Raw genomic sequence first — 23,684 nt, 5'->3', positions numbered from 1 at the left:
GCGAGATTTAGGGAGGCCGGCTTCCAGTCCAGGCCTGTGCGTAGCGACACGGCCCGGCCTCACGTCGCAGAAGAAAAACTTGAGACACGTCGATCAATGTGTTAGCGGATGTTGGAGGGGGGACGACGACGATGTGAAGATTTGCAGTGAGTAGCGGCGCTGTTGCTGGAAAGCTCGAACGCAAGCGGGGGGAAAGATGGCGAGGAGGCGCATCCACACGATCCTCGCTTCGCTTCTGCTGGGACTTTTCCTCCTCCATGTGTCGGTGAAAGGAGCGCAACAACAGGGACAACAGCAGGGGGAGGAGGAGGAGGAGGAAAGGTCCTGTCAGGGCGCCTTCGACCTCTATTTTGTTCTGGACAAGTGAGTGTCTCTCATTATTTATGGCTTTTGTTACTTTCTCATGGCTGCGCTTAGCCGCGCAACCGCCCCGTGGGCTGGAAAACGCGTGGCACTCCGGCCTGATGCGTCGGCGTCCCGTTGGACAAATAAGAACCAGGATAGAATCGAACCGAACTGGGAAATCCCCTCGTTAAACGATGACAAAGATCCCAAACAATGAAGCACTAGGCTGTGCGAGCGGTTAGGATTACGCGGGGCATCCGTTCAAGTGCGCACAGACTTGATGGGCTTTTATTTTATTTTATTTTTTTGTTGGGCCGTGTTGTTCTTTTGGCCCGGTTCATAACACCGAGGCAAAGAGAGCAAGCAGAGCCACGGCATGTGGGCTGGGCCAGGCGGGATTGAGTTTCAGGCCGTTGACGCCTCCCTGCCGGCCAGGCGAGCACAGCTGCAGCCGAGCCGTGCAAGTTGTCTCCAAGTTCTGTTCTGTGCACGCTTCAAATCTACAATCCACATCGCTATTGTTTGATATTGGGAATACATTACATGAATGAATGAATACATTTTCTGGCTTCTGTACAGCTGCACAATCCAAAGGGAACCAGTATGAGAAATTTGGTCCCAACAAAAATCAGTTTTTACTCTATAAAGCAGGGGTGTCAAACCCATTTTCGTCGCGGGCCACATTTTAGTTACCATTTCCGTTGAAGGACCATTATGACTGAAATCATATTAAGAAGTCAAGAATAATGGTTTATTGAACTATTGTTTAAGTTACTGTCATGGGGTGTTTGGCAGCAAGAAAATGTTGACAATATCTCTCTTCTTTATTACATATGAGAATTTGAAATTATTTTATATATTTTAGCAAGCCTCATGGAAGTTGCCATGTTTGATTTGTTTTTGTGGGCCACATAAAAAGGTGTGGCGGGCCAGATCTGGCCCCCGGGCCTTGACTTTGACACCTATGCATTAAAGTGATGTCAAATTTACTGACCTTCCATACATTCAACTGGAGGCGATCCAGCTGACTTTTGAGAAGAGGTGGGGTACCCCCTGGACTGGTTAACATTTTTAAATGCTACAATCTATCCAGTAAATCACAATGTCCCATCACAGGTGAGCTATTTTTAGAACAGAATTGTACACATGGCCCTTGAGGGCGACATCGTGCCCACCTACACCATGTTGGGGACCCCTGATCACAACATGAGTTCAAAATGAATTGAGTGCAACAACACTAGGGCTTTCTAGTCATGCGTAGCCATGTCTTGCACAAAATAAGTTCTATATTCCAATATTGCGCCCACCGTATTATTACGTGAATGATTTTCTTTGGGTCAATGTTCAGTTAAGATGATGCCAGTTTACTGCGCTTGTGTAATTTACTGTGTGCATATTGGGAGCTGCTCAGACATGATAATTTACATTTTTATCATTTCTGGCCTCCAGTTGCAAAATGATGCGGATGGCTGCAGAGCGATTAGACATGTCAAAACGTGCTACAAGCAGACCAGTGTACAGATAAGGCTGAAAAGATGGGACCTGTAAAAATGTCAAGCCGTTATTTGTTCAGAGTAAATTAGAGTGGTTGAATCAATTTTGTTCAAGCATCTGGTGATTTGCATAGCTTGTTGTAACATGTCCTCATGTTTCCCTTGTACTCACCATTGGAGCTGCGAAGTCAACACTTTGAATGACATTTCACTCTTTGGGGTGTCCACGGCAACATCTGTCAGCTGCTCTTCACTCTTTACCCTTTGCTTCCGAAAGTTTAAGAGGAGCCTGAGGAGCATGCGTCACGCATGGCCAGCGCTCCCAGTGCTTGGACCTCTGCATGTCTCCACAGGCCTCCAGGAGGAAGCTGCTCTTCTTTTTTTTTTTTTCTCAAAACCAACTTATTGGCCTTTTTCCCTTTAATGCCACATGGTGACCTGTTCAACAGCACCTCAGTGGGAGAGAAATATGGCATCCAGCGTGTTGAGAAAATAGATCTAGATGGACAGAATGAAAAAAGGATCATCAGCTCCCTGCATTCCTACACTCAATGTCTGACCAACACCAAATAGCAGACTGACTATTTCCTTTGTAACCCACAAATAGAGAAATATGTGTTCGAGTTTGTGGTGGAATTGACGTCCGTGCTCAAGAATTAAGTGCATGCAGACTGCTTTCTTTGTAAAAGTGTGTCAATACATGTAAAATAGTTAGGATTAGTCTCTCAAATGAAAATCTGATGGCAATCATGCAGAACTGGAGCCTTTGGGGGAATTAGAGCATGTCGAGAAAAAATGGGATTCATGCCAGAAATTACCGTGCACCCACAAATGTCGAACACAATCCATCTCACCACATTGGTCAACCTGCTATTTGTTCTGGTTTGTTAAAAAAAAAAAAAAAAAAAAGTAAAAACCCCGCCACCGAGCTGGTTTACTTGCCGGTTGAGGAGAAACATTTGTAGCTAAAGCCAAACTGTGCCAGAGATTTTACTTTGTGGACCTCAATTATCCACTTCTGTTTAAAACAACCAAATAACTCAGAACATCTCCAAACACCATAGATTGCGGAAATTCAAACACAAAGCTAGCCTAAACTTTGGCGTGATGTCACGGCAGCATTTCAGAGTTGATTGTTTGGTTATGGGCCATAGGTGTCAAACTCAGGTCCTGGAGGGCCGCTGTCCTGCATGTTTTCCAAGTCTCCCTGTTGCAACACACCTGATTCAAATGAACTGGTTTTTCAGAATTTCGGTCAAATTTTAAACTGTTAGACTTCAAGGTTTCCACTGTATTTTAAAACATTGACTTGCTGTTGTGTTCCAAGGAAGCACACAAGTAGTTCTTTTTACTTTACCTTAAGAGGTACCAATAGTCATCTAGCGCTCAGCAAACTGTATGATTACTGCTCCTCCTACTTCCACTCTTACTCTGTCTTCTTCCTTGTTCCCTGTTGTGCTCCCCATCACTACACTCCTCTCCAGAGTCCCTCTAGTGGTGGGACCAGGACACCACACTTATTGGATAAAGGTGTACAGTACTGTTAATAATTTTGTTATTAGCATATGTGCATTAAATGCATCAACCCCGACTATTCAGAAACTAAAAGAAAGTAATGCTTATCTTTGGTTTTCCAATCAAAATGGCAGTAATTACCATGAGAAGACTGCCTACAAAGCTCTCTTCTGTTTATTTGAGGCGGTCTAGAATCCTAAAATTGAAGGAGTACTTTGAAGCCCTTATATGGTATTGTGAGGACTGTGTGCCGAGCAGACGCTTTCTGGAAGCTTTATCATGTCCTCCTGTCTAGGAAAAGGATAAGTGGAGCAGGAAGTGGCTGGTTAAACGGGCGGTACAAAAGAAAAGCATCATGAATCCAAACAGCTTTGACTTACTTTCCTTTTACGAGCCTGTTACACTCTTCAGACCGCCACCCTCTTTCCGTGTCTGCTTTTTGATGTCATTGCAACCCCCCTCCCCCACCCTGAGTGCTACTTGTGCACCCCTCTGTTGTTCATGACACTGCCTTTTCTCTCCCTCAACCTGTTGTTAGGCTGCCTGTGCTCATCACCATCTGTTCTCCCTCACTGCCGCACACAAACAACCAAACGGGCATACACACACATGCACATGGACACACGCGGGCCAGCTGCCCGCTACATGTTCACTGCTAAGGGCTGCTGCATCTGTCCCAGTCAAACCTCACCCCTCTGGCCAAACAGCAATTAGCCCCCATTAGCAGCCTCCTGGGACTGGGCTTGATTATGGAGACAGTCATGTAAACGGTAGCAGCATGTAGGAGGCTAAGCAGCAAGGCTAACAGGTTACAGTGCAAAAAGGTGGCATGTGACCAGAGACATATTCATATCATACCACCACTATTGCATTCTGCAAAATTAAAACATGCTAATGCTCACAACCGTTTTCACTTGCTCCAAAGTTGTACATCTTCATATGAATATGTGACTTTTCCTCTTGTTTTCTAAATAATACAAAATAAATTGCAACAAATGAAATACCTGCCAACAGTGCTTTTTTTCTTCTTTGACAGATCTGGAAGTGTGAAGCATCACTGGATTGAGATTTACTCTTTTGTGGAGCAGCTGGCAGAGAAATTTATCAGGTACAGTCATTATTGTAAATATGGCTGACTGTTAACCATACTTTGTCCTTTAGTATTTGATTAACTTTACAACAGAGAGAAAAAATTGCCAATTTTTTTGCAGATTGTTTTGGGGGTGGGGGTGGTATTAGAAGGTCATGGTCTTTGTCCGATGTTCTAAGGAGATATTAATATGTGGGGGGGAAAAATGTCAAAAATCCATCCATCCATCTATTTTCTAAACCACTTTATCCTCACAAGGGGCGCGGGGATGTCAAAAATATTACACAAATCTAAAATTATAAGCAGATCTATGTGGCTACTATCATTTACATTTTCTATCAAACTTGCGATTTGAGAATATGAATGTCCAAAAAACTGTGTTCATAGTCCCATGTTGAGAATGTCCTTCATCGTCTTCTCCACGCATGGCAAAATCATCATGAAGTTAACCGAGAACAGGTAGAGAAACAACACACATCTGTATTGTATGTTTAGCTCTGTCCCAGGAGGTTGTTTTTTTATGTGACATTTGTTTATGACATGTTTATGTGGAAAATGCATCGCTGATTTTGCATGCAAAATTGGATGGAGCATGTTGCCCAAAATACAGAGTCCACTACGTTTTGGGTGCAGATTCAAATTATGGCCCTACTTTTTTAGTTTGCCGCCATTTACCCTCTGCCTTTAAGCTGATGGAATGCTCAGATGCTGAAGAGCGCCACATCCCGTTTCTGTTGAAGTCATTCTCCTTTTGAACACAAGTTTCTGTCATAACATGGGCAAGGCTTTTTTTTTTTTTTTCATAATATAGCCAAAGCAAAAAGCCTCATACACTGCCCCACGACAGTGGAAGAAACAATAACCAGTTGCTCCACACGCTCCAATCTACTTTTTTCTTTGCAAGAAATTGGAAGAAATATATCAAGTTCTCGAAATAGACTGCAAACTGTGTAAATTGCATACATGCTGCATACTGCTTTATTTTGCAATAATTACACTGCACACTGCGCAGTGACTGTAAATATTTACATTCTAATTTAAAGTGTTTTTTTTTATATTATTCCTTTTTATATACCCCAAAATAAAACATTTAGTGCATCTCTCTCCTGGAATTTCTCCTCTACACTTAGAGGGTTACATTTGTTCTACTGGAAATATTACTCAATTTCATTTTATAAAGTTTTTCAAATTGCTTTTGTGGTGATTTTTTTTCATGCTCTATTTGTGTCCCTCAGGGAGGCCATCACTGGTGGGCTCAGAGCTCTAAAAAGTGTGATTGCTGGAGGAGATACATTTATGAACCTTGGTCTGGAAATGGTAGGGGCAACCTGAAAATGGTGTCATTCAATATCTGCATTAGCACAGAATTAAACAGGTATAAAACAACCAGTCAAATATTCAGACTAACTATGTCTCTGTTTTGGTAGGCAAATGCACAGATATATCAAGAGAATCAAGGTAAACTCTTTCTACCGCCGATGAACGTGACACTCCAGTACATTGTTTCGCAGGCGCTGAATTTTGCGTGCTTCACAGGGACAGCCAGTGTTATCATCGCGTTGACTGACGGGGAATTGAACGAGTGGCAGTTTGACACAGCTCAGCGAGAGGTAATATGGGACGAATAGCTGCTTTCATGCAAATATTTCACGGCTGTTTTTTTAAGTCTCTGGGACGGCCTGTGGGACATATAGTTACGCAGATTGGCGCAATCTATCAAAGAACTGCTCAGTAGATGATAAAAGCAGGAAAATTTGGCACTTAGAACAGACGCAGAGGAATAATTTTAGCTATCGGGCCATCACAGATTTCACCCATGACCCAAATAGCAGCCATTTTTCAAAATGGCCGACATAAGATTAAATTCTTTGGTTTACAGTCGATATAGAGTTTAGCTTTTTGTTTCAAAACATATTTTTTCCAACCTAAATATTATAATAAAACCAATGTTAGAGGCCTTTACAAGTCAGAAGACCACAGGTTGCTCAATGTTTGGTTTTGTTATCACCAGGACTTTTCCATATCGAAATACTGTCTGGCCGTGAACTCAATTGCTATTTTATTGCTCATTCTTGAAAAGAGATAATAGTAATGTAACATTTAGTGTCTTTCATCCTTTTGCTGCAGCTAGTCACTGGTTCTTTCTAGTTTCTGAGTTTCTTTCCTCTCGGTTTGCTAATATACATAAGACAATAAGTGTCAAACCAATCATTTGATACAAAAAAAAATTGTGGAGCATATAGTATCTGATGGCTTTTTCAGGCGTTGGAAAAGTCACAGCAACACTGGTGGTGACCCTTTTGGCTTGACTGCATTTTTTTTTTTCCGTTTTTGTGTTCCATCCTCACAGGCTCAAAGGGCCAGGTCTATGGGAGCCATTGTTTACTGTGTAGGAGTCAAAGAGTTTAACCAAACCCAGGTGGGAAGCACAGAAGCAAAGAGAATATATATATATAAACATGCGACAAAGCAAATGCAACATTCTCCGTGTGTATGTGCTTTCTCTAGCTTGCGACCATTGCGGACACTATGGAACATGTGTTTCCTGTGTGGGGGGGCTTCCAAGCCCTCAGGGGAATCATTGACTCGGTAACACATATATCCACACAAATATACAATGAAACACACTAAATTGTGTCATCTCATCAAATTGTGGTGTGCTTTAGATCATCAAGAAATCCTGCATCGAGATCCTCGCAGCTGAGCCATCCAGCGTGTGTGCGGGAGGTAAGGGCGGTGCGGTGAGCAAGGTTTCCTCGTTAAGACACCGAAGCAGTAATATGTGGGTGTGATTCTGTCAGATGACAGTCATCCAAAGCCTCTGGAGCGAACCATGAAGTTGAGTAATCGCACATGGGCTTATGGCCGTGCGGTGACACACAGCGTATTGTCATTCACGGCCGGGGGAGATTAGCATAGTCACTTGGCCCCGGCATGTGGGTCAAAAGGGGAGGGGGAGGAACTGGACTTGGTCGGAGAGAAATTAGCCATGAATCTTTAAGCATGGCTTGCTCCCTGGCCTAGTTTGCCACATCGTATAATGCTGAATAGCCACTCTGGCTCCTTCACCCTCTACTTTGGCCTCTCTTTTGCATGGCCTTTGGATGCCACTTTGAAGAAGTAAAAGGGGGGGGGAAAAACGCCAAATAAGATGGAGCACGAGCCTCTGTGCGAGAATGTGGGATGGATGAGCTTTGACATGACCTTATTAGGAATCACTTCGGAGAGTGCATTTACAGCCTGGAAAAAAAAATCTTAATGAGATTTTCTAAAAATGATCACGAATAGCACTGTGTATTATTAGATTTGTTATTTTAGCAATCCTATAACAACCATAGAGTAATATAAGACAAAATACAGTCGCTGCTTGTACGATTCCACCTACATTTACAGTAACTGTAATGAAAGATATTTGCTGCTATTTACTGTTATATAGAAATGGTTAAGTGATAAGGAGAGGAGTGGCTGAGAAGATGATCATAACAGCACTAAGAAGGGGCTTAATCAGTGTCCTCATGTGATAGTTTTCTCTGGCTTATTGACAGTTTATCAGCCGACATGCTCCCAAATATTTTCCAACAGCCTCATTTGTCATTCGATTGATGAGCAGCCTAATGGTCAGTGAACTAAGAAACTCACTCCAACCAAAACTTGACTCTGGCCTAATTAATGAAGGGCAGCCACTGTAATGCACTGAGCCTATTACTCCAGTGTGCATCCTTTGTTATTAAATGAAGCCGTGTAGAAATAATCACAGCATGTGTGCTATACAACGCATATGATTGCTGTAGCGTGACGCAAGATAATGTGATTGTCTAGCACCGGTCAGCATTTTATTAGCACCATCTCGACATATTGCATCATTACTGTACTATTGTCTCTATCTATGCAAGTCAGGCTTTTAACATGTATAGTTGTTCTTTAAGAGCACACACACACACACACACACACACACAGGTCCCTCACACTGATGTGAAGTGACCAGGCTGAGCTGCCTGCAAACAGGCCATCAGACTGGACAGTGAACATTGGGCCACACTATCAGATATGACAGCACTGACTCCATACACACACACACACACACACACACATACATAGGCATAACATTGACCCAGAGATCTAACATGACAGCCAAGATTGCTGCTTTCATTAGCGCCTGACCCATTCCTCCCCGTCGTTCCTTCCTGCGTGGCCCCCGCCCTGCCCTTCGCTGTCCTCTTGCACTAACGTGATTGAAGGGCTGCCGTTCGGACAAGCCTTAGCCCACTTTCTCCGCGCACACAAGTGTCGCGGCATAACAACAGAAAAAAAACCCCAAACATGTATCCTTCATATAGACGGTCACATTCATGCTCGTCAAACATTCAGGTGAAGATGGACATGGACATGTGGTCAAAGTGGCGGGCAGCAACATATGCATGGTACAACTCAGCAGGGCGCCACCAGTCCTGGCCCGCCATGATTGTGACAGCATTAACCTTTTTGCCTGCCACTGTACGTGACAGCTAGTGTGTGTTGAAACTAATATAATCTCCATGCGATCTTCCAGGGAACTAACCTCATATACTGTACCTCACTCATTTCACTATTTAAAGTTTAATGACAAAAAAAAAAATGGCTGTTCAGTATAGTCAACAAAAGCACATTCTTTATGCCATCTTGTTTCACTCACAAAATAGAATTCATTTGTACTTTGTCATTTACATTTGACAGTACTATAAAACATGTATACCAATAAAACAGCAACATTTGAACATCTAAAGCATGTCTCGATTCGCAACAGCGACTTGTGTCTTGTCTGGTGTGACCTTTCAAAGAGTAGTGCCACATTTACGCCAACACACTACTGTTGTGTTTTTAATGCAGTGATCTTCACGCTGGCGTTTTTAAATGTTAAAGGTGTGACCGATGTTCATTTCTATTAGCCGGGAGGTTGCTAGAGGTGCACAGTCAGAATGCAAACACACTATCTGCTTCCACTCGGCTCAGGAAAAGGCAAAGAAATACACGCAGTCCACACAAACACACAACACATGCAGACGTCATGCGTTGTGCCATAGGTAAGGTTCGACCCACTTTGACAGCACTGTGCCGTTGTCAAGCCCGCAGGCTTGTTTTTTAACCAAGTGTTTTCTTCCCGCTCGCCAACATATGCTGAGAAGCAACCACATCGTCACTGCGGCATATGCTGGCAAGGCCCTGTCAGTGCACTTTAACAGCGCCCGAGGGAAAGTAAAGGTCAAAGACGCACATGCACCGTGCACACACGCCTCGTGGCTACCGCACACACATACCAAGATATTTTGGAAGAGGAGGACTTTGAGCTTTAGTACCATTGGAACATGTTATGGACTTTCTGTACGTATACGCACAGACTCTTGGATATAAACAAATCGTAATGAGGCATGCTTGGGCTTGAGTGCACCAGAGAAAGGAAATGTCTGTCATGGTGATCATTTCCCATTGAGCCTGAGTCTTCCGAAAACTAAGTTGCAGAACGGTTCAGTTCTTTTATCACCCCCCCCCCCTCCAGAAAAAGTCTTCATGTTGTTGGTGTGTATGAAATGAAATGAGGGCAGTGTTTGTCTCTCAGAGAACTTTCAGGTGGTGGTGAGAGGAAACGGCTTCCTCCATGCCAGAAACATCGACCAGGTCCGCTGCAGCTTCAAACTAAATGACACACACACTGTCGGTAAGTTGTGCTGGCAGACAGACTCTCAGTCAGGATAACGGGAATGCATGTAGGAATGTGTGTGTGTTGTGGGGGGGTGCGACTTAATGAATTTACACCTGCAAAAAATCACAAATCGATCCTGACCTATCATTAAATAATCAACTTAATGCGGGCCCCATGCTAAGTGGACCTTTGATTAATGCCCAATAATGTATACAGGTAGTATGTTTTTCAGGAAAAACTGAGCAATGGGAATAGGGAAAAATCCAAACTCTGAATTATTATTATTTTTTTAAATCTCCAAATATGCAAATCCATGCATGCCTTACTATGAAAATGTAGGGGCCGGCTGTAGTTTTAAGTTAGACCACAAATTAGCACTAGATAGTGGACAAATCATAGTTGCACTTACACTGGGTCTTTTCTGTCCTCTATGACAACGTGAGTCGGCCTTCTCGTTTTTTGCGGATTTGGAATGATGCAGGATTGTACAACCTCGAGAGCCTTTCACGTTGGATTTTTCACTGTGGAGCACGAGCACAGTGGGAACACTTTTCTCATCTGTGTCATGGGAGAATCTTGCCGATTGCGTTGGAGTAACCCTCACCACGACAAGTAGGAAGTTTAGAGACAAAGGCGACACGGACACCCGCGGCAAGATTCTGGCCAGGAGAGATGAAACCACAGCGAGTTGGTCGGATCTCTGTCTCATCTCCTACCTGAGCTTTCATTGAGAGTTACAAGAATTACAACAGTACAATCAATACAAGAATCAATTTGACATGACGTGTATGAGGACTTCAATCCTTGTTTTATTCAAAAATACGTGTTTACTCTTGCACCTGGCTTTTATGTGTATTTTAAGATAGGCGGCCAGGTTGCCCTGACCTTGGATTGTGGTTAGTATGCTTTTCCTAAACTAGGGTAAAATGAGTGAAACAACACACGATATAGAAAAGTATAGGACTACGTCTGAGTAAAAGTGTAGTTGTGTCGACATGTCTAGAATGTATGATTGGAACATTACATTTGATAAACTCGTTATACATAATTTCCTTCTCAATCTGCAAAAAAAATAAAATAAATCTCACATCGAGAAAAAACGGATTTAATTGCAGATGAGAGACCAGCCGGAATAGAGGATACATTCCTTCTCTGTCCTGCTCCTGTTGTCGAAGAGGCAGGGAGGTGAGTTGGGCATCATTTGTCATTTTTAACCCTCACACTTTTTTATAGAGAGACCAAACTTAGCAGTCCATATCTTATTTTTGTGTGCGTGAGGCCGATTTATCCGCCACGCCATTTATCCTTGAAAACTTGGCCAAAGTCACCGAGCGTGGGTGCGATCAATCAGAGTTTGTCACAGCTAACGAAGGCAGACACCAATCACAGGAGGAGAGCCCAGGAACACGACTTAATGAGCGCCTCCTGGTTTAGACCTTCACAGCCCCCCTCCTTTCCGTATGTGTGTAAATATGAACGTGCGTGCCTATCTGTGTGGTATCCCAATCTGCGGCTGACACTTTAAGGAGAGAGAAAGAGCGCGAGGGGAAGCGGCCATGGGTGTAAAGTTTCCTCCGAGCGTTTGCGGCCCTGCCCTTGGTAATTGCAAGTGGAAGTTTTCGAGTGGGGCAGACAGAGCGCGGCTCTGGGCTGAGCTCCAAGTGGACCGAGGCCCAGCAGCATTCCCGGCCCCGCTGCCCCGCAGGCCTGTGCATAATTATCCACTGCCGCCCTGCGGCTTCAGACACCTCCTAGTCATCATCTGTCTTGGTGCTGTCACTCAGATTTCTTGTGTGATTTGAGCTCGTCCGCGAAGAAGTCGGTTTATAGGGAATCATAGCTGACATCAATTGGGAAGAGGAATTTTGCTTTTGCCCAAGACTCTTTGATAGGTTGTATTATACGTCATGAGTTTCAATATAGATATACATTTTTGAAAAAGAAGTTAACTGGGCTCAATTCACCCAAGAAAAGGTGATGCAGACAGTGGATTGAGGAGGGATCCATTGAAAAATTATACATGTATATTATTTTCCATTTTTCAATTTAGACAAATTATTTCATTTCATCCACATTTATATATATATATATATATAGAGAGAGAGAGAGAGAGAGAGATTAGATGTTCTACCTGCTTTATTTCACTAGATTGATAGTCAGAAAAAAAGTACTTGTTGCTTAAGTCAACACTCACAAGCCCCCACCCCAAAAAAATAAATAAATAAAAATCAGCAGAGTAATGGCTTGCATCTAAAAAAAAAAAAGGCTCTAATAAGTCAAGGTACCATTGTGTTAGGATGGGTCCTTAATTTTATAGAATATACTATTTCAAATATAATTATATAGAATGACATATTTTTGCATGGCAAAATTAAACAAAAACCCCTAGGTGCATTTTAAAATGCTTTCAAATGCGTTCAATCATTTATTAAAACAGCCAGTCATAAAATAGCCGTGCCTTTCAAGTGAAGCGTCTTCTATTCCTTATTTTTTTTTTTTTTTTTTTTTTTTTTGTGAGACCAAATAAGAATGTGTTTCACCATCAACACCCGGTGCCCGAAGGAGTCCATTTTTCCATGTAGCTGAAGCCCATTAGTGCACAGTCAGCACTCTTTGACACCCTTGCGTTCCACTAAAGAGCAAGTCAGCTGTGAATGGCCAAAGGGCCCAAAGAGGAGACCAATTGACGCTTGATGGACTGTGGAAAATTGCACCGAAAAGACACACAACATACTGTTGGGGCAACCGCAGTCAGATTCATTGCTTCGACGGGAAGCGAACAATTGCGTTGGTCCCCACCTTTAACGCTATATGCAATTCCTGTCCTTCGGGCTGCTAACCAGACCTTGAAGCCCCTCAATCCCCTCCTGCTCTATCCGAGCCTTGTCTCTTAGAATGAAGACATTGATGCTGGCTTCACATAAATCAGTGTTGACTGCAATCCTTCCGGATGCGACGATACAAACACACACATAAACACAGGGCAAAGACACATATAATGGGGGAGATGGTGATTGATAGAGATTGATAGCAGCATGTCCCCTGACCGTACGATGGCGAGGGGGTATAAGAGCGGCACCTGCACTGCCGATTTCCTTCTCCCAAGTCGGTGACAGCATGAGTCAAGGCACAGTTGTGTTGAGGGTATGGAGGAGAGCAAGTGTAATGTTGGTGGGTGAGGAAGTCAGCGGGTGATGGAGGGAAGGGGGTGTCTCATGGGGTCTCAGAAGGGAGTGATAGTGCTGAAGGGATTTCAGACAGAAAAGGTCCTCTTCATCCCATCCCCCACACACTCTCCATCCACACCCCACCTTGCAGTGACCTCCCCCCCCCCCCTGTCACCGCCCTCTCCTCAAATGTGGACCCAAAGCTCAATGCCCCCCTTGTCTCTGTCCCCTCAAACCATAAGCACAGCACAAGAAGCCTTTCTCCACTCTTTTCCTTCAACCAAGAACTACAATCTGCAGCTGCCTCCTTTGCCACTTCTCACTTTGGCTGCTAGCATCTTTTGTTTTGGTCACTGACAAACAAATCCGTCCATTCAGCCGTCAAGAAAGAGCTAAATGTTTTCACGCTCAATGGTGAATCCAGTTTTTCATATTACAAAGTAGATTAAAAGTCTGGCCAAGTGCGCAGTCTCCATTAGTTTTTCACAAATGTATCAAGAGAGTTTTATTTCAGTTGTTGGTGGTTAGCTTTTTCCATCCATCCATCCATCCATTTACTAATCGACATATCCTCATGCGGTTCGAGGGCGTGCCGGAGCCGATCCCAGCTGTCTTCGGGCAGTAGGCGGGATGCACCCTGAACTGGTGGCCAGCCAATCGCAGGGCACACAGAGATGAACAACCATTTGCACTCACAATCACACCTAGGGACAATTTCGAATGTTTAGTTAACCTGCCATGCATGTTTTTGGAATGTGGGAGGAAACCGGAGTACCCGGAGGAAACCCACACAGCCACGAGGAGAACATGTAAATTCCACACAGGAAGCCCGGAGCCAGAATCCAACCCTGCACCTCTGCACTGTGAGGCGGACATGCTAGATCACCATGCCGCGATATGGCTTTTTGCCAATTTTTTTTTTTTTTTTTTTTTTTTTTTTTTTTACAATTTTACTCTATTATCCATGCGTGAATCACCACAATTTCATGAAGCATGAACAAGTTAAGCAAAATACATTCATTCACCCGCTCCTAGTGGCAGATGAATGAGACATCATTCAACTTGACGGAGAACTCCCTTGACTTTTTTGTGGATTCTGGGAAAGTTCCCATGTCAGCGTTTTAGAGAGCGCACGTATGGACAGAGCACATGGAGGAATGTGCAGGCCGCTTCAGGCAAGCGTGTACAGTAGACCAAGTAGTCCAAGCAAGCCATCGCCATGAGTATGTTGTCCGTGTTTTGCAGGGTCATCTACCTGCAGGTGAGCATGAATGAGGGCATCTCCTACATCACCAGCTCGGTTCACATCACAACTACTGAATGTGTGAGTAGATCACGTGCGTGCTGTGCACTCATATTTTAATCAACTTCCCTTTTCCTGTCAAAACCTCCTTTGGATTTCCTCCAGTCTTCTTCCTCTCTTCTTTCTGACGTCTCCTCTGTTGCGTGTGTCATCAGAGGAGGCTGTGAGTACTCTGATTGCACAGCGACACAATTTTTTCTCCATTTGACTCTCTCTTGGTCTAATTGCACTGCCGTCATTGTGCATGTGTCGTTTGTGCAGTTTGACGGCACCATCGTGCTGATCTCGCTGCTGGTGGTGTTCTTGTTGTTGGCCCTGCTGCTCATGTGGTGGTTTTGGCCTCTCTGCTGCACTGTGGTAAGTTGACACCTCAACATTTTAGCTTCATTTGCAAAGAACTCTTTCGGGCCCATTACATGACTGTAATATGATTTTTACTTCTTTAACCTTCAGGTCATCAAAGAACCACCCCCTCCACCTCCCCCAGAACCTGTAAGTATATATATAACATGCTGATTGTCAATGCAATCTATTTCTAGCTATCTATAAAATGATTATCAATTGTGCATTTGAACACGGTCATATAAGTGTGAAAATAAGTCAACCACTGTAATATTAAAAGACAAATTTTAAAAAATGCAATAATAGAAAGCCATCATTTGAATTGTGCCAGCGCTGCACCTCATCCTGGAAGGGTATTCCCCTATCTGCAGCCCCTTCTCAAGGTGTCTAATTTTTCGGCTGATGTTTAGTTTTTCTTTGCACAAACCCTGCACCTCTGCACTGTGAGGCGGACGTGCGAACCTGTCGTCCACTGTGCCGCCTTAATTTATTACATACAAAATATTACTTTTCATAGTAGTACTAGTCTTTGCTTATCCATGTTTGGGCAATAGTTGTTCATCTAAAAGGATTTGAGCTTTGGAAGTGGAAGAAACAAAAAAAAAACTCAAGGAAATCAGTTGTTTGAGTGATGCTAGTCTATGGATCACCAGTAAGGTGCCCTTGAGCAGGGCACCTTCCCCCTTGCCCTTTTTATGCTCATTTTGTATGCCCACGTGTCGTTCCGCGTGTGGTGTTCAGCAAAAATATCAATATGCAGTACTTCAAAGTCAAAGTTCAGTTTCCCTTTGAGGGGTTATAATTGCTGCAATAAATTTAAAACACATTTGCTAAATTAAAGACCCTGCAAAAGTGAATTCAGAGATGTGTTTCCCCAATGACGTTATAAATGGTTGAAGTTAATTGCTGAAAACGGGTCAAAACGATATTAAATGCTATCCCACTCAAACGTCTTGAGTGGGATAAGCTTATTTTCATTCCTTTGCCAAGTACAGTTTTCAAACATTTAATGGCTACAACAAATGGATTGCTGCAAGTGAGCCTTTCCTCTCCAAAGGAATCGGACGATGAAGATGGAATGCCCAAGAAGAGATGGCCCACAGTGGACGCGTCTTACTACGGAGGACGAGGAGTGGGAGGCATTAAACGCATGGAGGTACACAACCGCGCTTCTTGGGTGCAAAACGTGCCATTTCTCATTGATTTATTTCCTGCAGGTGCGCTGGGGGGAGAAGGGCTCCACAGAGGAGGGCGCCAAGCTGGACAAACCCAAAAATGCTGTCGTCAAGATGCCAGACCAGGAATTTGAGCCTTATGAACCCAAGCCTCGCAAACCCAACCGCCGGCCCACCCAGCAAAGGAGGTGGTACACGCCCATTCAGGTTTGTATTCAAACTATGCGGGAATTCTTTCTTAACTCATTCAGTACCAGCCAATTCTGGACCAAGTCTGAAAAGACGTTTAAAAACGTCTTTGGGAGTGAATGAGTTAAGCATGCTTTGTATTTTAATGATTTATCTGTGTGTGTGTGTGTGTGTGTGTGTGTGTGTGTGTGTGTGTGTGTCCCTCCCCTCTACAGGGGAAGCTAGATGCTCTGTGGGCTCTCTTTAGAAGAGGCTACGACCAAGTGTCTTTGATGAGGCCTCAGCCTGGAGACCAGGTGAGTGCTGGCTTAACATTCCTTCTTCATTTTTAGCATGCGGCAAAAACAAAATGTGTGCACCAGACATTGGCATTATGACTATAATTATGGATCTTCTTGTGGGTGGGTAGCAACCACTTAAATGCTTTCTGGCAGAGAGTGTTTTCATCACGCTCTCAAAGATAGAACATTTCTGCAATCACGTTCCAGTGTGACAACTTGTCAGTGTCTCAAATGTACACACACCAGCAGCAAGTCATTCTTACACACCCAATGCGTGCAAAATAGCCTCTTGATCGCGCTCATGTCATCAATGTCGCCATTGTTGTCCAAACCTTGACTTTTTATGAAACGTTTCTAAAGCTGTGCCATACTGTCAGTGACATCATTGTGTGTCACACAAAGGTGTAGCACAACTAGATGGAGCACAGCGGCGCCTGTTTTCTAACCTTGGACCCTCGTGCTTACACCCCTATAACCCTGAGGACATGTTTTCATCATCACGCTGGTTGCCATGGCATAACATCTGCACTTGTCAATGGTGTCATTGTCACTCCCCATTGGAAAATGTATCAATTTGTCCCCTGTGTCGCATCTTCTTCGTATGTAACAGTATGCGTCTATAGTCTATCAAAGAAGTCACCGTCAATGGATTCATCCCCACTTTTTTTTTCCTTCTTCCGAGCCGCACAATTCATCTTTGTGAAGACAGAAGTTTTCAAAGTCACTTCACACAGATGCCCCAACAATGAGCACGACTGCCTACATGGCCCATTAACTGAGAAAAATGAAACTAGTCTTCACATATTTACAAAAGGAAGAGGAAGGGGAGGGGGCATGCACTTCTGCGGCAAGTGAGAGTGAGTTCCGCTGAAAGGCTTAGCGAGCATAAAAGACAGCAATGACGTCTCATCAAGAGCCGCTGTCGGTCGAGCTTCCAAAAGTGACAGATATGGCGGGAAAAGCAATAAACGTATTGAGGTCAAAAGCAGCGTGTTAAAATGCAAGAAGTGCAAGAGGATTTACACCGAAGCTCTTTTAACACGGCCAAAGGTGAAAGACTCCTGAGGACGAACGTAGAAAAAATAAATGCCTGCAATGTGTGACGCCTGGCACAAATTATGTTTAGGTGGCACGTGATTAAGCACATTTGAGCCTTCAGCTGCCATGCGAAGACTCTTTGGGAACCGGAAATAGTGCAAGCCTATTTTTCTTCAACAAATAGTTCGCAAATCAATATAAAAAAATAAAAAGTATAATAGTTCCAAATATATGGAGAATGTTGTTACCAAAATACAGATAATAAAATAAATGTATTACAAGTAAACACAACTCAATTTGAGGTCGAGTGAATAAGCATCCCTAAAAGTGGCGGTCTTGGCTTGAATGGCCCCCTACGTGAGACCCCTTACTTTGTATGCCCCTCCCTACACTCTCTCACACGCACACATGTAAAAAGGACAGGAATGGACCTTATATTTGCTTAAAATATGTTTATCTCCAAACAAATGAAAATACAGCAACAGTAAAAGTAGCATGACAACAACAACAAAAATGCAGAACCTTATTGCAATCATTTTACCTTTGTTTACTAGCGTCAGATTATTTAATTATTTCAAAAATGTTGCCTTATGTATAATAAAAATATGTAAAATTGTATCATAACCTATTTGCTCCCCAACTATTTGGTTGATGCTTAAGACGCTAAGGCCAACTTTCCTGGGACACGGTTGCGACTCCACCAGGGGGTGCAAATTCCCCATCCTGTCATCACGCACGAGAAAACCATTTATTTCACCTCGCAATTTGCACCCGAGCCGCACGTGATGCACACGCCAGAAACCGCCACAGCCCCCAGCAAATATTTAGTTGATGGAATCGTTGCTTTTTTTTTTTCTTAGACTGAACAAGTAAAGTGGCTAAAAGCACAAGAAAGACGGAAAGATTATCGAGCATCTATTCAGGGGAGCGCTCCTTCCGCTTTCTCCCAGCATTACTTTTACCTCACTGCGTCTGCAAAACGGCCGTCAGCGTGCGACCACTTTCTGCCACAGACTGTTTTTGCATTTTATGTCTTCGCTGCATGAGTGTGTGTGTGTGTGTGTGTGTGTGTGTGTGTGTGTGTGTGCGCACGCGCTTGTCACTGTAAGTTGTGTGTCAGCACCGCCGAGTGAGTGTCACACAAACAGATGGGCAGTTTAAAGCCCACGAGCCATATTGTGACACAAGAGATTCCCTTCTTTTGTCCCCGCAGCTGATGGCACGGATGCTCCGTCACACAGGACGGCAGAGACCAGAGGGTCCCCCGCCATCTTACCCGCCCCCCACCCCCGTCCGTCACCCAATCACTTTGCTTTAAAGCCTCGCTTCGCCCTAATTTCATCCAACACATTTCATCACTCACCTATTGTAGCGTTTAAGGCTCGACTTTTAATGTCTGCTGCACGTCCAAAGCATCCATCCATCCATCGCTTATCTCATTCAAGATAAAACCATCTTCCACGCTCTTGACACTGTACGCTCGTAGACACGGGAGGACTTGCCAGCTGAATCTCTTTTCCGCCTGTTGTCTGTTCAAAAGTGATTGAAAATGTTTACATCCTGGCTTTCTATGATATATATCATGTATTGTTTGAGGCCAGTACAGTGTAGGCATACTTGCTTATGTGAGTGCTTGGCTGTAATGTCATGCTTGAGGGTCGGATGCGCTTCTTCACTCTCGCTTTCTTCTTTACTGTATCGGCCACCGATGTGTAGGCACAGCATATTGACTGGATCAATCATACTCGTGTGTGCGCATGTGAAGCGCAGAGACTTGAGGCCTGGAAAGAGAGTGTGTGGTGTTAGGAGAAATCCTGGAGGTGTTTCAGGGGATTTTCCCAAAAAACAGTTGAGGTTTGGAAAGGGAGAGTCGCAAAGACGGGAAATAAAGCTGTGACAAATCATCGTGCTCAACAGGGTCGCGTAATGTCTTGTGTTGTTACAGGCTAAATTCTCAGTGTAAATTTTGCAGTGCGGCACTGGAAGTTACATTGCACAAAAATAAGATTACATGTGATTTACAGCTTGCCACACTCATGCTGCACATTATTTTTTTAGGGCACAATAGTGTACGCAACATGCCCATTTTGATGCAACCCACCCATTTTTTAATTTTTTTTATCTGGGTTTAGGACCGTGCATAGTTTGGGAATTGAACACATACCATCTGCTCAATAGGCAGCGGCATCTACCATGACACTAAATTAATAAGATTAGATGAATAATGAAAAAAAATAATATAATTGACAATAAAATAATACAAATGCCATTAAAAAAATACTACTACGTAGTACAGACACTGTCTTATTTTGGAATGAATTATAGATCATTGTCATTATTTTAATTCTTTATTTACAGTATCAGTAGCCGAGATGTGTTAAATGCATGGATAGCTGTTTCAACATATTTTTCATCACTCTCTCCAACAAGTGTCATTTTTAGACAGAGCATACCCATCAAAAAGTTTCGTTTAGCTTAAATGGAGTTTTTCTTTTTTCTTCTTCTTTTTTTTCCTCAAACACTAATTCTTTTGTCTTAGTGCTCTTTTTACAGCATCTTCCCGAACCTTCCTGTCTCTGTTTATTCATGAGCCAGAGGGTTCATTCAGGCCATATGTTGTAGTAGCCGCATGCTCACACTCATACACACACACACACACACGCACTCATATTCATGAGCTTGCGTTCTCATTGTGTCCATATGCTCTTGCTGGTGTTGTTGGCCAAACTGGCCCGTTCTCCGCAGCCCGATGACAAGACCATGGCAGTCACCCCCCGACAGCCCTCCTCTCCCCGAGCGGGCTGACCCCAATCAATTACGCAGCTCCTCATATACATACATTCGCACAATAGCGCCCCTCAAGCCACAAAGCTACCGCTGCCCGGGCCATCTAAATGGCCCCTGTGTGACTTTAGGGCCTCTCTGTTTAATAAGGTGTTATAATCAGACCACCAAGGACACAGAGAGCCCCCTCTCCATGTCTCATAACAACACCGACTTTGCAACCAGCCATCAATGAGGACAATAAGAGAAGCGTCCCACTCTTTGCCGCCTTGTAAATCATGATTAGCACCCTCTGTTAACTATTGTGGGCATATTTAGAGATGCCCCTTTATGTGGCAAACACATAAGACATAAAGCACTTTCTGTTTGGTGTCACAACACAGGAGGAGGAAAGGGGAAGACCGCGCAAGTGTGTGCGCCTAATTTTGCAAGCTATTGTGGCGCAGGTGTGAAGGGAAGACAGGCGCGCCTCTGTCCGCCCTCAAACACTCTCGCTTCTGTCAGCACAAGCGGGGACGCGACTCGTTGAGGCTGTCTCTTAGCTGCGCGTTTTCACTTCAAAACGGCAAACGCTAAAACATTTTAACATTCTTCACTGTCACACTAAAAATAAAACAAGGAGTGTTACTTCTCGTTTATTTAAAACCGCAAAGATAGCCTTTCAGTCTGTTATCTTAATGCTAGTGCTAATTAGCATTAGCTTCTACATAAGATAACCTTTATTTGGAGACTGCAAATTTCCCCAGTGTGCATACCTGTCAACTCATACGGTTTAGCCATAGTTCATACGGATTTTGTGGTGAATCTTACGTATATGGCCGTATCGCACAAATCATACGGATTCTGAAAATTTCCGTTTTTTGTCCCCCCCCCCCTGACAGGTAGTTCCGTTTGCTTTTGCCCAGAACGGTGCTCGTCTACTCGAATGCTTTCATTTCCGGAATACAACTCTGAACACAGTAATGCCACTAAGTAGAATGATGATTAGACATTAACCAGACATTGTATTATGGAGATCTACAATAAATATCATTGAAAATTTCGTGGGTTTTTTTCTGTGCCGTTATTTTGACATAAAATGCTTTGGTATGTTGTAAGGATTTTTTGCTCTTTATACGGATTTTTTTGGTAGTTTATACAGGTTGGCGCTCCGAAAAGTTGACAGGTATGAGTGTGGGACAAATAAAGGTTATCTTAGCTTATGTAGAAAGTAATGCTGATAAGTGCGACGGGCTACCAGTTTGATACACACTTCTGAAACAGGCACCAATTGATGAACTCTTGTTTTAAGCAATGGATTCAATAATGCAGAGTACATAAACACACGAAGATAGACAACATACTCACAGTATACATGCGTATTCTTCATCTTCTGCTAAGAATGACTAACATTAGAGTCATACTGATGATCAGAGAGGAGTTGAGACGTCGAATCTCAAGTATATTTGTCCGTCAGTCTTAGACTGCTCCCAGGTGGCCATGGTTATTTAATTGATGCAGTGCGACAAAAAACCCTGCTCATTTAAATGTCATTCTATTTATTTAGCAATATTGAATGTTTTATGAAGTACAATATCATAGCGTGCTATTTAAAATGCCGTTGGGTTTTTTTTTTAATTGAACCATACCAGTCTTGTCCCTGACATGTTTTGACATTTTATCAGCTTGTGGTGGCAGATTGGTGGATTGCTCATTGGTTGATTGCACACGGGCGCCAGTCAAACTGTGGAAGCCATATTTGTCTGCATGGCAAAGGAATCAGTATGAATTTAACAATAAAATTAACATTTTCTAACTTTCATACTGTGTGATTTTGGATAATGTCCTGTTACCATTAAAAAAAAAATCTGACTGATCATTTCTTCAATTGAGCAAACCCCCAAAATTCAGCAGGAAGTCAAATAATTAGTACCCCTACTTTGGATCGATGGATAGACAAACAGGCAGATGGACAAAGACATGATAGGCAAATTGATGGAGTCAGATGGACAGACAGACGACACCAAAGTGTTGTTTCCTAACATTTCTGTCGCGTCTTTCCAGGGCCGCTGCATACGCTTCCACCGGGTCAAAGAAGGCGAGTCGGCCACCTACACCCGCGCTGCCCCCTCTCCGCCATCCTCGCCCCTTCCCACCGCTTCCCTTCCTCCCGCGCCCGCCGAGCAGCGACCCCTGGTCTCCAACTCGGTCCCCCGCACCAAGCCCCCTTCCAGAGGGCCCCGCACCACGCCTCCGTCACGCACACCCCCTCCTGTGGCACGACCCCCACCCGGGCCGCCCCCATCCCGCATACCCCCGGGACCACCGCCTTCCAGACCCCCTCCCAGGCTGTGATGATGATGATGATGATTATGATACAAAGTGGTCCAACTCCTGCAAGCCTGTGGGCATTGTTGCTGGACAGCAAAAACACAAAATTTATCCTCAAGTTTAAATCAGCCAACCATTTTGTTACTTCAGTACTCTCATGGCGACGAATAGGAAGAAAACAGCATGTAGAAGTCCATGTTTGATTCTAGATCAGGGTGTGAACTGATACAGTATGACCTTTGGGCAGATAATTTTTCAGTCTTCTTCGAACCTAACATGCATGTTTTTGGGAATGTGGGAGAGATTCGAAGCAAGAACCTCAGAACTGTGAGGCAGACGTGCTAACCATTTGATGATTAACAGTTCTATTGTTGCATTATGTTTTTAGCATCATAGGAAAATGGTTCCCCGCCCTTTCTGGAATGAAGAGAATGTTATGTATGAGTAACTTTGCTTCGGTTTTGTTAGAGGAGCTTTTAGGAAAAACATGAGCGTTGTAACGAATAGTAAGTTGAAAAATGTTTTAAATGTAGACTACCCTCGGAGTTGCTGCAGATTAGGCCGACGGTCCTTTTACATTTCCCAACCAGCTAACATTCTTGTGGCAACTGCAGGGCAGTTTCTACACATTTTATTTATTTTTATTTAGCCATGGCGGAGTTCAACACTAGGGTCTCTCTTTTTCGGGCAATTTCAAGTTGTGCGTGTGTGTGTGGTTTGTTTGTTTTGTTTTGTTTTAATGCTAGCAAGCCCTTTAGACTGACATCCATTTGTGGTCTTTTTACAATTTTTAGTATCAAAAATTGCCTTGTGCTTGTCTCCATTTCATGAACTGACTGAAATGATCATTTGCATTATTTCTGTATTAACAACTTCAATAAACATTTTTTTTAATGAGTCACCTCTTTCATCTAATAGAAGTGATCCATTTTCGCAATAATCGGATGTTTTTGCAGAAATATGCTTGCGAGACGG

The 23,684-nt window shown here is 43.5% G+C and overlaps 1 protein-coding gene across 1 annotated transcript; it reads left to right on the top strand.

The window, feature by feature from the left end:
• Positions 1 to 16: 16 nt before the first annotated feature.
• Positions 17 to 23,608, top strand: antxr1d (ANTXR cell adhesion molecule 1d). Its single transcript, XM_086121297.1, has 18 exons — positions 17 to 363; positions 4,390 to 4,461; positions 4,831 to 4,902; positions 5,679 to 5,760; positions 5,871 to 5,901; positions 5,980 to 6,053; positions 6,794 to 6,862; positions 6,952 to 7,032; positions 7,110 to 7,170; positions 10,037 to 10,135; positions 11,236 to 11,305; positions 14,533 to 14,611; positions 14,852 to 14,947; positions 15,044 to 15,082; positions 15,990 to 16,088; positions 16,150 to 16,314; positions 16,512 to 16,592; positions 22,443 to 23,608. The coding sequence occupies exons 1-18, from the start codon at positions 197 to 199 to the stop codon at positions 22,731 to 22,733; spliced, it is 1,728 nt and encodes a 575-aa protein (XP_085977423.1). The 5' UTR covers positions 17 to 196; the 3' UTR covers positions 22,734 to 23,608.
• Positions 23,609 to 23,684: the final 76 nt, after the last annotated feature.

The sequence above is a fragment of the Hippocampus guttulatus genome, chromosome 10 (genome assembly GCF_054856545.1).
Source record: "Hippocampus guttulatus isolate MCC_2025c chromosome 10, RoL_Hgut_1.0, whole genome shotgun sequence".
In the NCBI taxonomy this organism is placed as follows: Eukaryota; Metazoa; Chordata; class Actinopteri; order Syngnathiformes; family Syngnathidae; genus Hippocampus; species Hippocampus guttulatus.
Note: the sequence above shows the minus strand (reverse complement) of the source record. Positions and strands in the feature narration are given on the sequence as shown.

Coding starts and splice junctions, on each gene's coding strand:
- antxr1d (XM_086121297.1), top strand. CDS start 197: ATGGCGAGGAGGCGCATCCACACGATCCTCGCTTCGCTTCTGCTGGGA. Junction 6,863..6,951: donor AAGAGTTTAACCAAACCCAG/GTGGGAAGCACA, acceptor TGCTTTCTCTAG/CTTGCGACCATTGCGGACAC. Junction 15,083..15,989: donor CTCCACCTCCCCCAGAACCT/GTAAGTATATAT, acceptor TCCTCTCCAAAG/GAATCGGACGATGAAGATGG.